The sequence below is a fragment of the Suncus etruscus genome, chromosome 16 (assembly GCF_024139225.1).
Source record: "Suncus etruscus isolate mSunEtr1 chromosome 16, mSunEtr1.pri.cur, whole genome shotgun sequence".
In the NCBI taxonomy this organism is placed as follows: Eukaryota; Metazoa; Chordata; class Mammalia; order Eulipotyphla; family Soricidae; genus Suncus; species Suncus etruscus.
Genome location: NC_064863.1, coordinates 69,267,504 through 69,281,859, shown reverse-complemented (window position 1 = coordinate 69,281,859; position 14,356 = coordinate 69,267,504). Strand labels below are relative to the sequence as shown.

At 37.7% G+C, this 14,356-nt stretch overlaps 1 protein-coding gene and 1 non-coding gene across 3 annotated transcripts in view; both read right to left on the bottom strand.

The window, feature by feature from the left end:
* CFAP299 (cilia and flagella associated protein 299) overlaps nucleotides 1-11,338 on the bottom strand; it is a 569,122-nt gene extending 557,784 nt beyond the window's left edge. For both annotated transcript variants that reach the window (XM_049790296.1, XM_049790297.1), the window contains exons 1-2: nucleotides 11,228-11,338; nucleotides 722-852 (exon numbers count right to left, since the gene is read on the bottom strand). In XM_049790296.1, the coding sequence (XP_049646253.1) occupies nucleotides 722-852; nucleotides 11,228-11,338 (242 nt within the window). The remainder of the gene's footprint in view (nucleotides 1-721; nucleotides 853-11,227) is intronic.
* Nucleotides 7,664-7,796, bottom strand: LOC126032727 (small nucleolar RNA SNORA51). Its single transcript, XR_007503947.1, has one exon. It is a non-coding gene; the product is annotated as a small nucleolar RNA SNORA51 (small nucleolar RNA).
* Nucleotides 11,339-14,356: the final 3,018 nt, after the last annotated feature.

Genomic DNA, 14,356 nt, shown 5'->3' with positions numbered 1-14,356 from the left:
TTCGGGCCACACCCGTTTGATGCTCAGGGGTTACTCCTGGCTAAGCGCTCAGAAATTGCCCCTGGCTTGGGGGGACTATATGGGACGCCGGGGGATCGAACCGGGGTCTCAATCTTTCCTTGGCTAGCGCTTGCAAGGCAGACACCTTACCTCTAGCGCCACCTCGCCGGCCCCGGAAACATTACATTTCTATTAATGTTAGCATACATTATTTTTTATAAGATCTCACCCAGAAAATCTCCACTGCCTGGCTGTTGGACACTTATTGATAACCATGGGGGAAATGAGAGCTCTAATACAACATATACAGTAGCATGTTTATATTATGTATCACTTCCATTTTCAAAGAATAACTCTATAATGTAAGTTACATGAGGCTTTCTTTTTTGCTTGGTTAGGGGTTTTTGCCACATCAGCAGTGCTTAAGGCTAATTCCTAGCTCTGTGCTCAAGGACAGAACTTGGCAGAACTCTGAGGACTATCTAGGAATCTGGGGGGATCAAACCAAACCTGATTGATTCAGACACATGCAAGGCAGGTACCATAACCACTATACTATCACTCCAGCACCACATGCAATGTTTTTCTGAGTTATAAAACTAACTCCTACTTGGGATATTTTCTACCTGCATCAGTCATTGTTTCTCAATGCAAAAAAGATTATACTTTTTCTCATCTTGGCAATATAATATGTAATCTAGATTTGAAGTAAAATACTCACTTTTTCTGAGTTCTTTCAGACATTCTTGTCATCTCTATTGCTGCTTTCCTCTCTTCAAAATCTTCCCTTTTGATCACCTCTCCAACTCCTCGGTAGCCTAGCTCCACCAGCTGGCGGGCCAGGTCTTCATCCTAAAGGAAAGACCAATTGTTAGATTTGTGGATGAGTGAGACATCATATAACTTAATGCATTCTGAAAAACTGTCTAAAATTTAGGTTCATATCTATTATCTTAAAATAATATATTTATTAGATATTTTAAAATTTCACTTTTCTGATGGTGCTGTACAATAATTTAGTAAATCAATATTATAAACTTTAACATTATCATAACTATGTCACCTAAACTATATAGAATTTAAACAGCAATGAAAAAACTTATGATAATAATCTTATGCAGTTATGGGGCCAGAGCAGTGGCACAAGCAGTAAGTCATCTGCCTTGCCCGTGCTAGCCTAGGATGGACTGTGGTGCGACCACCTGGTGTCCCATACGGTCCCCCAAGCAGGAGCAATTTCTGAGTGCATAGCCAGGAGAAGCCCCTGGACATCACCAGGTGTGGCCAAAAAATCAAAAATCAGGGGCCGGGTAGGTGGCGCTGGAGGTAAGGTGTCTGCCTTGCAAGCGCTAGCCAAGGAAGGACCGCGGTTCGATCCCCCGGCGTCCCATATGGTCCCCCCAAGCCAGGGGCGATTTCTGAGCACATAGCCAGGAGTAACCCCTGAGCATCAAACGGGTGTGGCCCAAAAACCAAAAAAAAAAATCAAAAATAATAATCTTATCCAGTTACAATGTGTCATCCTCAGTGATGTAAAAAAGAACATAAACCATTAAATTTCTCTAAGAAACTGGTATACAAAAGCCTGTTATGTTTTTAATCAATTTATAAAAACAGCTGTAGATACTTAGTAGAATATCTGTAAAACAATAAAACTAGAAACAATAGCACTTATACAAGAAAGAATTTTTGAAACCAATAGCATAAAAGAGAACTGTATTGCTTTCAGAGTGTTTGACATTTCAGAGACTTACTTCCTTGAAGTCAATTAACTAATGACATAGCATTATAACTTCAAATACAAAACAGCAGGATAAATTTCCTATTTAATTGGAAAGATATTGTTTCCATATAACATTAGTACCAATAAAAGCCTAAAAGTAGAAACCCAAAATAATGATCAAAGTTTCAATTGAAAAAAAAATGCATTCAATATTTTGGACACTTTATATTTTAGTTACATTTAAGACTTAAGAAAGACATAAATGAACAACATAATCATCATCACTGATTATCTGAAAATATGATTATGATGGTTATGTTCATCGTCAATTACTATCTGGAAATTTCAAATTTAAATGACAATTCAATTCAAATGAGAGAGAACTGTTTATAATCAAAAAAAAGTATAGAAACAATCATTGCTAGTAAGAATATGGTAATAGGCAGGTCTGTGTCTGGGTACAAAAGGGGATATACTGCTTCCTCTCATCAACCCTTTTTTCTCAGCTAGCAGACACTAGCTAGGTGGGTGGACACAGTGGTAGCCAAGTCCCCCTTCCAACATGGCCAAAGCTGCCTCCAATGCCTTTCCTCAGCCTCCTTCAGGGTTTTCCCCCAGCCTGGTAATCAGCTTTCCACCATTATTGCAGGTCTGTGTCTGTAATATCCCTCCAATCAACTTTCTTTTCCCCAAACCATGCTTTTATACTAACATCAACATGAAGGCATTTCAATGTATACAATATAGTTCTAGACAGGTTGGACTTAATAGTTCTTTCCCTTAGAAAATATACAGCCTAAAACCCATCTGACTAAACCAATGAACTAGTTTGCAATATTGCATCATACAGCTATAACTCTAATAATATGATAATAAAATGAAGCCATTCTCTAGTGATAGAACTACTATTTGATTAAACTTCTATGAAAACAGTATGAAGACTTCTCAAAATTAGGAGCCAGTGACAAATGCCTTGAATTCACAAGGCCATAATTTCTTTTAAATAAGAAAATATTTATTTAAATTTTAGAACTTCAGTTTTCTGTGGCATGCAACTTTGAGATATCCTTGATAGTTTTACAGAACTGAGTGAATATCTAAGGAATACTTTTTATATATTTTATTTAAGCACCTTGATTACATACATGATTGTGTTTGGGTTTCAGTCATGTAAAGAACACCACCCATTACCACTGCTACATTCCCATCACCAATGTTCCAAATCTCCCTCCTCCCCACACAACCCCAGCCTGTACTCTCCACAGGCTTTCTATATCCCTTATACGTTCTCATTATTAGGATAGTTCAAACTGTAGTTATTTCTCTAACTACACTCATCCCTATTTGTGGTGAGCTTCATGAGGTGAGCTGTAACTTCCAGCCCTTCTCTCTTTTGTGTCTGAAAATTATTATTTCAAGAATGTCTTTCATTTTTCTTAAAACCCATATATTAGTGAGACCATTCTGCGTTTTTCTCTTTCTTTCTGACTTATTTCACTCAGCATAATAGATTCCATGTACATCCATGTATAGGAAAATTTTATGACTTCATCTCTACTGACAGCTGCATAATATTCCATTGTGTATATGTACCACAGTTTCTTTAGCCGTTCGTCTGTTGAAGAGCATCTTGGTTATTTCCAGAGTCTTGCTATGGTAAATAGTGCTGCAATGAATATAGATGTAAGGAAGGAATTTTTGTATTGTATATTTGTGTTCCTAGGGTATATTCCTAGGAGTGGTATAGCTGGATCATATGGGAGCTCGATTTCCAGTTTTTGGAGGAATCAACCTTTCCATAAAGGTTGAACTAGGCAGCATTCCCACCAGCAGTCGATAAGAGTTCCTTTCTCTCCACATCCCCGCCAACACTGTTTGTTCTCATTCTTTGTGATGTGTGCCAATCTCTGTGGTGTGAGGTGGTACCTCATAGTTGTTTTTTATTTGCATTTCCCTGATGATTTGTGATGTGGAGCATTTTTTCATGTGTCTTTGGGCCACTTGTATTTCTTCTTTGTCAAAGTGTCTGTCCATATCTTCTTCCCATTTTTTGATGGGATTAGATGTTTTTTTCTTGTAAAGTTCTGTCAGTGCCTTGTATATTTTGAAGATTAGCCCCTTATCTGATGGGTATTGGGTGAATAGTTTCTCTCACACAGTGGGTGGCCTTGTATCCTGGGCGCTGTTTTCTTTGAGGTGCAGAAGCTTCACAGCTTAATATTCTAGACGCGAAAACTATGTGTATACGAAAATGCTCTAGCCATTATCTAACCCTGAAACCTTCATTTAGCCCACCCCCATCAATGATAAAATGCCAAGAAATTGGAAAAACCTTCCAACTCTGACACACCAGCTCAATATTTTTGTTTTTATTGTATTACTTATTTTTATTTTCTCTTCTCTTATCCTCTGTTCTCCCTTCCTCTCTTTCCTATGCTGTAAATAAGCTATTTATCTTAATTCAACCATTCCTTAAAAGCTCAGACTCATCCTATAGGGTCAGGCCTCCAACAACAATTTAAAAATACATCACTAATGTATGTTTGTCTTTATGTGGGTATGAGTGTATAGACAGAGTAGATGTGCTGCCAAAGAGAGCACGAGTATATAGACAGAGAACTCCTCTCTGAATGCCAAACCTAAATTGTAAACAATCTATGCCTAAAGTTTATATAGCCTCTCCTATATGCTATCCCACTTCTCCCCCCTTTAGAAATCCTTCTATCCCTTCAAATATCCCCATCCCGATATGATATCCCTCCTTATTTAAAGCTCTTTAACCTCAGTTCTTAACTCATCAGGTAGTGAGACTGACCTTCTGCCCCTATAAGGCACCACCCAGCTCCCAAATCAAAAGAACACCCTCTCAGCTTCACATCTTGTGTCCTGGCAAGAAATTACAACCAACACTCCTGCTGATTCATATTTTGTGGCCCTCCTTCTCACCCATCACCAAATGTGGACTGTGGAATGAGGTTAGACTCTGCTCCAGAAATATCCACAGTGCAAGAACTCTACCTGATCCCTTTCTGCTGCAAATCATTTCTCAAACTCAACAAGACAGTGATGTGTGATGAAAATGTGCCCTGGATTTCACCCCTGCTCCAAGAATATATCAAAAGACTTGATGGGAAGCCTATATTCCCTTTATATGTTTAATACCTCTTTAATACTACCTCTTAGTCTGTTTATTCCCAAATGTAAGGTCGTCTCTTACATCACTTTCTTTAATTACTTTTTAAATTAATTTTTATTTATTTCTTCTATTTTATATATGTGTGTATATATATGGATATGTATACAAATATATATATATTCCCATGTGTATACATATATACACACATATATAAAATAGAAGAAATAAATAATATATATATCTTCTTTAACTTCACCTGTTTTGGTTCTGCTTGGAACAAAAACCTATAAGAAAAAGTCTTGCCTGGGATAAAAGCTCAGGCCAAAACCAGGGTTAAGAGAGGGTGTAGCCTGACATTCTAACGCCCAAATGCACCAGCAATATATTATGACACCATTCCTCTTTGCAAAGGCATACTAAAAAGGGAGAAATTTTATGTATAGAAATAAGCTCTTATCTACTGGGGTTAAGAACCCATACATTTAATAATACAGGGGTGCCTCCCAACCTGAACATGAGTCAGGATGGACCCATGTCCACAATGTGGACCCAACTTACATTTTATGTAATCAGAGATCAACCATCCAACTCCAAACCCCAGATCCCAGATATAGAACCAACACAGCTTCCTGCAACAGCACCAGAAGCAGACTCATCCTGGGAAAATCCTAGTACTGCTCTAGCACCATCTTGTGCCAGTTTTGATATCACATTCTGACAACAAGGAAAGACAATAAATTAAGCTAAGAGCAGGTTGTCCAATCTCATCACCTAATGCTAGTTACATGGTTAGTGAGATGATTGCTAAGGCAGGGAAACCATTCACAGAAGGAGAGTTTGTTGAAAAATGCATGTTACAACTGCAAGTATTTTCTGTCCAGAAAAGAAAGGTCAGTTTAGCAAAATCAGCCTTTTTGCCCACACTGTGGCAGAGCGCATTTCTGACATGTTAAGTGACATTTATCATCAACTGTGTGAGAAAGCCAAATGTTTTGATGCATACTCAGTTGCTCTTGACAAGGGCACAGATATAGCAGACACTGCACAGCTCACAATTTATGTCCATGGTGTTGATTGCAATTTTGAATTGACAGAGGAGCTGCTCACAATAATTCCAATGTATGGCCAGACCACCGCTAATGAGATATTTCGGCGTCTGTGTGATGCCATTGAGAATGCAGGTTTGCCATGGAAGAGGTTTGTTGGAATAATAACCAATGGAGCACCATCGATGACAGGGAGAAAAAAATAGACTGATGGCACTTGTTCAAATAAAACTTGATGTAGAGAAAAAAACTTGGGTGTAGAGAAGGCCATTGCTCTTCACTGCATTATCCATCAGCAGGCCCTTTGCAGTAAATGACTGCCGAGTGACAATGTGATGTCTGTTGTTGTGAAATGTATAAACCAAATCAGATTCAGGGGCTTAAAGCACAGGAGGTTCATGCTTTTTTTTAGAGGAAATGTTTTAGAGTTGTAAGTGTTCTTTTCTTTTGATTTTATTGATGGTGTTACTTAGTACATAAATCATTTTAATTTTATGCCATTTCATTTGAACTTTTTAAGAGCTCTGAAATTTTGTCATTATCTTCCCAGGTCTGGACATTTATACTACTGAGAATTTAATAGATACTTACAATCTTGTGCTAATTTTCAACACACATAAATCTCTTTATTTATTCAGTTGATTATTTTTCCCATTTATATGATACATAATTTTTTCTGGAATATCACCTAATAAATGTTGAATCTTCTAGAATTATTTAATATTTTATATAATTTTTTATTTTTATCTTTTTCTTCACATTCTGGGAACTCTTATCACTTTGAATTCCAGATTATTAATTTGTCACTGGGGATAAGGAACAACACACAGCAGTGATCAAAGTTTACACCACTCTGTGCTCAGGGATCACTCCTGATGAGCTCAGGAATTAATTGTGATGTTGTAAATCAAATCTAGATCAGCCCATGCAAGGCAAGTGATCTACCTGCTGTCCTATTTCTCTAGTTCTATAGTTTTTCCTTTCTGGTAGAAGGAAATAGGCAGTCTCCTGGAAGGTGTGGTGCTGGAACATTGTACACATGAATCCCAAACATTATCAGTACTTCAATATAAAATGCTTTAAATTAAAAAACATTAATATGGTTATAAGCATATGACATAAATTATAATAACTAGAAACATGTCTTAAAAACCATGTTTCTAAGGACACATTTGGTGACCAGATACTGAAAGGACAAGATTTCTGGCTTCAATGTGGGTCAAGTCCTCTCCCCCCTAAACTCCTTAGAGAACCAAAAAGTCTGATTTTGTACTCAGATTGAGAAATTATCCATCACAACAAGAAGAAAATAACAAAAAATTTTACTAGGCTAGTCCTGCGCTTGCCAGGATGACTGAAGGAAATTCCCTCTGCCTCTTCACTTGCCAGTAGTGCTGAAACCCTGAAATATTCCAAAACTAAATCTACAGCACCACCTACTGGAAATACAGAATATAAATGCCAAAAATAAATACCATTACAAAAATGAATTTGAGTAAGAAATCTGAAGTTCACCTCACTGACAAAGAAATGGGCCGTCGATTAATTTATAACAAAAATAACTATCTAAATGAAATCAATAAGATACAATGACATAAAAGGAGGGAGATGTGGGATGCATGCTGGGAACAAAGATGGAAGGAGGACAACACTGATGGTGAAAATGCCCCTCATTCATTGTCACTATGTATCTTAAATATTACTGTGGAAGATTTGTAATTCACTTGGACCACAATAAAATTTTTTAATTTTTTTATTTTTTGTCCCACAATTCACAATAAAGACCAGGCAAAGGGCCTGAGTCGAGGTGTATTTGGGGTGCATTTACTGTACCTCCTCTTTCTATACAGTCAGTGTAAAGAACACAGCCTGTGGTAAGAATTGGGAGGCACAATAAAAATTAAAAAAAAAAATAAAGGAACTCAAAAAAAGATACAATGACACAGAGAAATTTTTATTCTAATAAGGAAGGAAAGCTGGAAAAGGAATTCTTCATCAAAGAAATTGAAACGTTTTTTAATTCAAGGTACAAATAGCATCTGTACAACAGTATAGAGAATAATGTGTATGCATGTGTCTAATCGAGGTTGAGTACCAGAACACTATCAGGTGCAACTCTGAGAACATCATGAGCATCAGCAAGTGTGACCCTAAATCTCATCCCCTACATTGTATCTTCACACAGAATAGCACAGTGCACCATTTGGGTCAATTATTATTGACAATATGGTAGGTTTTCTCCTGCTACTCATTTCTAGACAAAAAGCCACAAGGCTGCAGAAAATGGGTGTACCTTTAATTCAACGGTTCACTTATCCAGTCACCTGGCCAAAGTATGGGACAATTAACTCTAAAGCACCAACAGTGAAAAAAGAAAGCAAAAATTCCCTATTTGCCTCTTTAGGAATGATTCCAAGATGGTGAGATACTTAAGTCCTAGTTGAGTAAACAAAGCTCAGGGGTCAGAGAAATGTTCTGGAAGTCTGGTGGTTGCTGCCTTTCATGCATCTGCAATGGTGAGGTTGGAATCCTGGAGCACTACCAGGGGTCATTCTTTTGAGTACAGAGTTGGGAATGCACCTGAGCATTAACACTGATCCCTACCTCATCCCACTCCACCTGCCACACACACACACACACACACACACACACACACACACACACACACACACACTAAAACAAAGCCCATTGTAAAAGTATGCTTTATAAGTTTAACTATCTGATAGTTGGAGAAAGCTAGAAATGAGTTATTAGCATTTCTGGGGGAAACCAGAGCTATGTCAGTCTGTAGGTTTACTGCAGGAGGCACAAGTACATGCCCTGAGAGGTATGAGGTGGGGAGATAGTCTTCTGGAGAACCCAAAAAGCAATTCAGCATAAACAGACAGAATTGATCAGAGTAAGCAGTTTTGCTATTCAGGAAGCTAAAGTTGGGGGTCCAGGTGCAACACATGTAGGAAATAGATAGAGTGTACTCAGGAAGAAACTTCAATAAGAAAGGGTACCACTGACCTGATTGTGCTACATCTCACAGATGTCCAGTCCTGCTGGTTCAGGGAACCAGCAGCCTCTAGCACATTATTTTAAACTATCTTCTTCCTAAATAGCTTATTCACCTGTACTGTTAGTGACACTTTCAGGAAATTAGTTGACATCTCTGAATGTTTCAGAACACCCTATTAGAAATATTTCACATGTAGATACCTCCTTATTTTCACAGCTCTTGACTAGTAGTTACTTAGTCTGAAACAATGATATTTGGCACCTTTGTTTATGTGGACTAAATTGTCTGTAAACTTATTTAAATCCCAATTGCAATGGCATTTTGTTTCAGAAGTAGGAATACACTCTGAATATAACCAAAAAGATATATGTAATTCTCAAAAAGAATGACACTTTCTGAGTTCAGAAGGTTGTATTTTATTTTTAATTTTATTTCACAAAACTAAATCTAAACAGTATGTTAAAGGCATAAAAACAGTTTTACGGACCAATGTAACAAAATAAAGAGCCTAGAAATAAAACATAATAAACAGAAAACTAATATGTGGAAAGGAAGTCAAGAATATTCAAATAAGAAAAGATATGTTAAAAAAACCTGAAGAGTAAGATGTTCGCATGTGACTAAATAAAATGTAAAAAACTAGACCGCCTACCTGTCAAAAACTAAATCAAGATAGATTTAATTTTTCAACTTAAGATCTGAAATTATAACACTCATGGATAAAATCTTAGAGAAAAAAGCAAGTATATACCACATTTTGTTGTATATGGCATAGAAAGCATATGTTAAAAATTCGAATAAGAAAGAGAAAGTAGGAGCTGGAGCAATAGCGCACCAGTAGGGCCTTTGCCTTGCACGCAGCTGACCCAGAATGAACCTGCATTCAATCCCTGGCAACCCATATGGTCCCCCAAGCCAGGAGTGACTTCTGATCACATAGCCAGGAGTAACCCCTGAACGTCACAAAGTGTGCCCCCCAACACCACTTCCAAAATAGAGAAAGTACATCAAATAAAAAGTTTTCTAGCAAAAACTATTTTAAAAATATTATCTGGCCCCAGAGTGGTGGTACAAGAGGTAGGGCATTTGCCTTGCATGTGCTAACCTAGGATAGACCATAGTTCAATCCCCTGGTATCCTATATGGTCCCCCAAGCCAGGAGCGATTTCTGAGTACATAGCCAGGAGTAACCCCTGAGCATCACCAGGTGTGGCCCAAACCCCCCCCAAAAATATATATATATAAATATATAAAACCTGGCATGACATTATTAGCATAAAGTTATGACACGACATTAATAGCATAGTTATTAGAATAAAGATTTATTAAAGATTTATAAAGATAAATTATAGTCTAAATTTGTAAACAATTTAAAATTATATAATACAATAAAGGAAAAATAAAAGAAAATCAAAAATAAATACTTCAATCTTGAAATATGCAAAGAATCTAAATGGATATTTATAACACCTCCTAGACGGATACCTCCTAGTTTTTTTGTTTGTTTGTCTTTTTTGTTTGTTTTAATTTTTCTTTTCTTCTATATCTTTTCTTAGATCTCCAGCAGAACCATATTACTGGAATCACCTTGATCAGCCTCATAATTGGAGGGGGAAAAAAATAGATGGTATCAAGACCAGACAGTCGTATGTTCATTTGGTGGAAATAAAAAAAAATGATCAGACTTGAATACCAAATTCAAAAGTCAATGACAACAGAATCGACACCCCATCTACAGCAAGCTGTACAAGTGGGGAACAGTTAAACTAACATTACAGAGGGTATAAAGGAGGGAGATATGAGATGCATGCTGGGAACAGGGGTGGAGGGAGGACAACACTGGGGGTGGGAATGGCCCTGATTCATTGTCACTATGTGCCTTGAATATTACTGTGAAAGATTTGTAATTCACTTTGACCACAATAAAAATTTAAAGAAGAAGAAGAAGAAGAAGAAGAAGAAGAAGAAGAAGAAGAAGAAGAAGAAGAAGAAGAAGAAGAGGAGGAGGAGGAGGAGGAGGAGGAGGAGGAGGAGGAGGAGGAGGAGGAGGAGGAGGAGGAGGAGGAGGAGGAGGAGGAGGAGGAGGAGGAGACTTTAGGGAGGTAGGAAGTGAAGTCGAGTACAAAGGTCAGATATGAAATTCAAGACGACCCAGCGTGCACGAGCATGCACGCCTGTTTCTCCATGGCTAAGACATCCTCCATCCGAGGAGGATGTGTTGCTTGTGCGGGGGACCCAGTGAGTGATTTGCGGGTGACCGCTAGGGGGCACAACTCGCCTGAGACCCGCTGCCCGCTAGGCGACGCCGCACTCCTTACCTCCAGGTAGTACAAGTCCACGGTCGTGATCTGCGAGTCCAAAAAATCTTCATAGGTGCTAAACTGAGTGACGATGTTGTCGATCGTCGCCAGCCCTTCGTCCTTGTCCATTGCGGTTACCTGGGCCAAAGCGTCCCTAGCGACGGGGCTCGAGAGCAGGTAAGAAGGCTCCGCTCACTTCTTTCCGTCCAATCAGCTGGAGCCCCGCTGACTCCGCCCCCAGGTTTGGTTCCTGAGCGGGGTCTTCCCCCCAAATCCTAGCAACAAGATCGCGGAGACCCAACTGCAAACTGGGGTCTGACCCACTCCCAAGTTAGAGCGGACTTCGGGCAGTGTGGCCCGGCCGCAGACATGCAGGTTGCAATCTTAAATTTAAAAAATTGCAAAGCAAACCTCCTGCTCCAAGAATTGCAAACGAGGTTTTGTTGCATCCACACTCCTTCATCTGTTTTGTAGCACAAAAATAGCAAAATGAGTTTTTTTTAGTAATTCGTTTCTATCAGAAATTAGATGCCAAAGAGTATCAGAAAACAGAAATCCGGAGGTCTTGGGACCAAAACAAGTAATAAAGTTCACACTTCGGTGAAGAAAAGTTTAATTTATCATCTGAAGGCATATTAGTGTTTATGTTTTAGAATGGGAAAGTTTATGAATTTCCAAAAATAGGAAATTCGATGAAAATATATTGTATTTAGGCCCCAAGTTTTTGGCCCCAAATTCCAGCTTCTAAACTTATTTTGTTACTTCTTTTTTACTTTTAAAGCTGCAATAAGTATGTGATGAAAAAACTTGTCTTGTTAAGATATGTTTTTTGAAAGCATAAAGTATCTGTGGAGGGGTCGGATAGCTAGTACAGAGAGGGAAGTGATCCCCCAACTTTCCCCAAACATTCATACAATCATGAGGAACCAACTCCCTGAGTTCTGATGGATATGACCTTAAACAATGTTTATTGGAAACTTAGAAAGTGGTTTTTACTACAACAACTTATTTGTTCTGTAGAATAAAGTTTTGCAGTTTAAAAACTTGAATATAAGAGAATAAACCAGAAAGATAGTAAAGCAGATATGGCTCTTGCCCTGCACACAGCCATCCCAGCACCTCATCTGGTCCTCTGAGCACTGGTAGGATTGATCCCTAAATCCAGAGCCAGGACTAATCCCTAAACTCTATTGCTGTGTGTAGCCAGGAAGACAAACCAAAATTTGGGATTAACACATGATATGTGTTAATGTTGTGTCTGTGTTTGTTACTCACCAAGTACTGAATTGAATTTATTCCTGAGATTTTCACAACTGTGCTTTAACTTTTTTAATTAAAATGTTTGTACTATGTTTATTTTCAGTTCCCTTAGCCATATAAAAAGATCATCTAAAGGGCAGGCTCTAGAGGCTGAGTAAAGATCTGTCATGAACAAGATGCGAAGTTGGGAGTCCCCATATTACATGTCCTCCGAGTGCCAGAAAACTACTTGGTGAAGCCCAGGACTTAGGAGGAAACTAGCTCTAAAACACTAAAATCAAATAAAAAATGTAAGATGAACTCAAAAATTAGAATATAAGGAGGGAGAAGGTGGCTCAATGATAGAGCACACACTTTACATACATCAGGCTCTTTGTTCAATACCCAGCAGCCCAATAGTTTTAATGAAAAAAGGGGGGTTGGGGCAAGGTTAAAAATCCCAAAGGACTGGTCACATGATTTTTATGGAGAAGGCCCTGGATTTTATTCCTATCACGGCATAGTGTTAGACCATTCAGACTGTTTCCTCAACACAGAGCTGAGGAAATAAGATATTTGAAATGTGCACATTTTAATTCAGTTAGCACTATAGACTTTGAGATATTACTGACTCCTTTATTTATTGTTGTTGTTCTGCTTTGTTTTGTTTTTGGACTGTATTCAGATGTGCTAAGGAGTTACTCCTGGCTCTGCACTCAGGAATTACTCCTAGAGGACTTGCGGCAATATGGGATGCCAGAGATCGAACCCAGGTTGGCAGAATGCAGGGAAATTCCCTACTCACTATACTATTACTCCAGGCCCTCAGTGACTCATTTTTTTTAATTAGTACATTCTAAAACTTTTAAAGGTACTGGGGGCATATTTTTAAAATTCTGCTAAAACCTTGCTTTAAGAACAATTAGAAGTTCTACACTCAAAACCTACCAAAAAATAGTAATATTTAGTAATATTTATTGCAGCCATATTATACACCAAGCTTTGTCCTCATTCCTAACTTTTTACTAGTTTTTGTAGTAAAATGAGCAACCACGAATAATTTGAAATTACCTAATAAAAATAATACAAATTTCAAATACATAACTGACAAAGGACATGGGTATTTTTTGTTAGAAAATTCTCTCAGTCCTGGAATTAAAGGTATGAATTCTATATGAAAAGAGTTAGAAAATATTTAGCTATTCTCTCTATATAAAAATTGAATAACTCTTTTAGTATTATAAACTAAAATTTAAGTTTTAAAAAGATAACTTGTAATGCAAAAGTACAAATAACTCAATACCCCAAGAATAGTATTACCATTTCAAGTCAAATTTAAAGAATGACCTGAGCTTTGTGAGGAATTTGAAGTATTGAGGTAAAGATATGAATAAATTCCTGTGGATGAATCACAGGTACCAGATTTTTAGATAAGAAAATATAAGTATATTCTGAAAAGTGTAGTCAAGTAATTTGATTATGATGTAGATAAATATGAGAGGAGAAATGGCATGCTAAGTCATCCATGTGTAATTTGGCAATTTAAAATTTCAAGTATCTTATTATTTATGATATATAGCATAATTTAGTATATTTTATATACATTAGGATGCTATACTACATAATAAAAGTTGTATTATATATTAACTAAGCAAAAGAGAACTGGAGAAAGTGTTTAGAAAGAAGTGCTAAACAGAATTCTAGTTTAGGAAAATTATCTTGTCATCAGAAACAGCCTGGGAGAGAGGCACAAAGACTTTTTAGATCTAGGAGAGAGGAGAGGAGTCTAAATTACTTTCAGCCAACCCAAAAATAGCTCAAGGAAAAAGAGAGAGAGAGAGAGACAGAGAGACAGAGAGACAGAAAGAGACAAAGAGAGAGAGGGAGAGAGGGAAAAGGAGAGGGAAA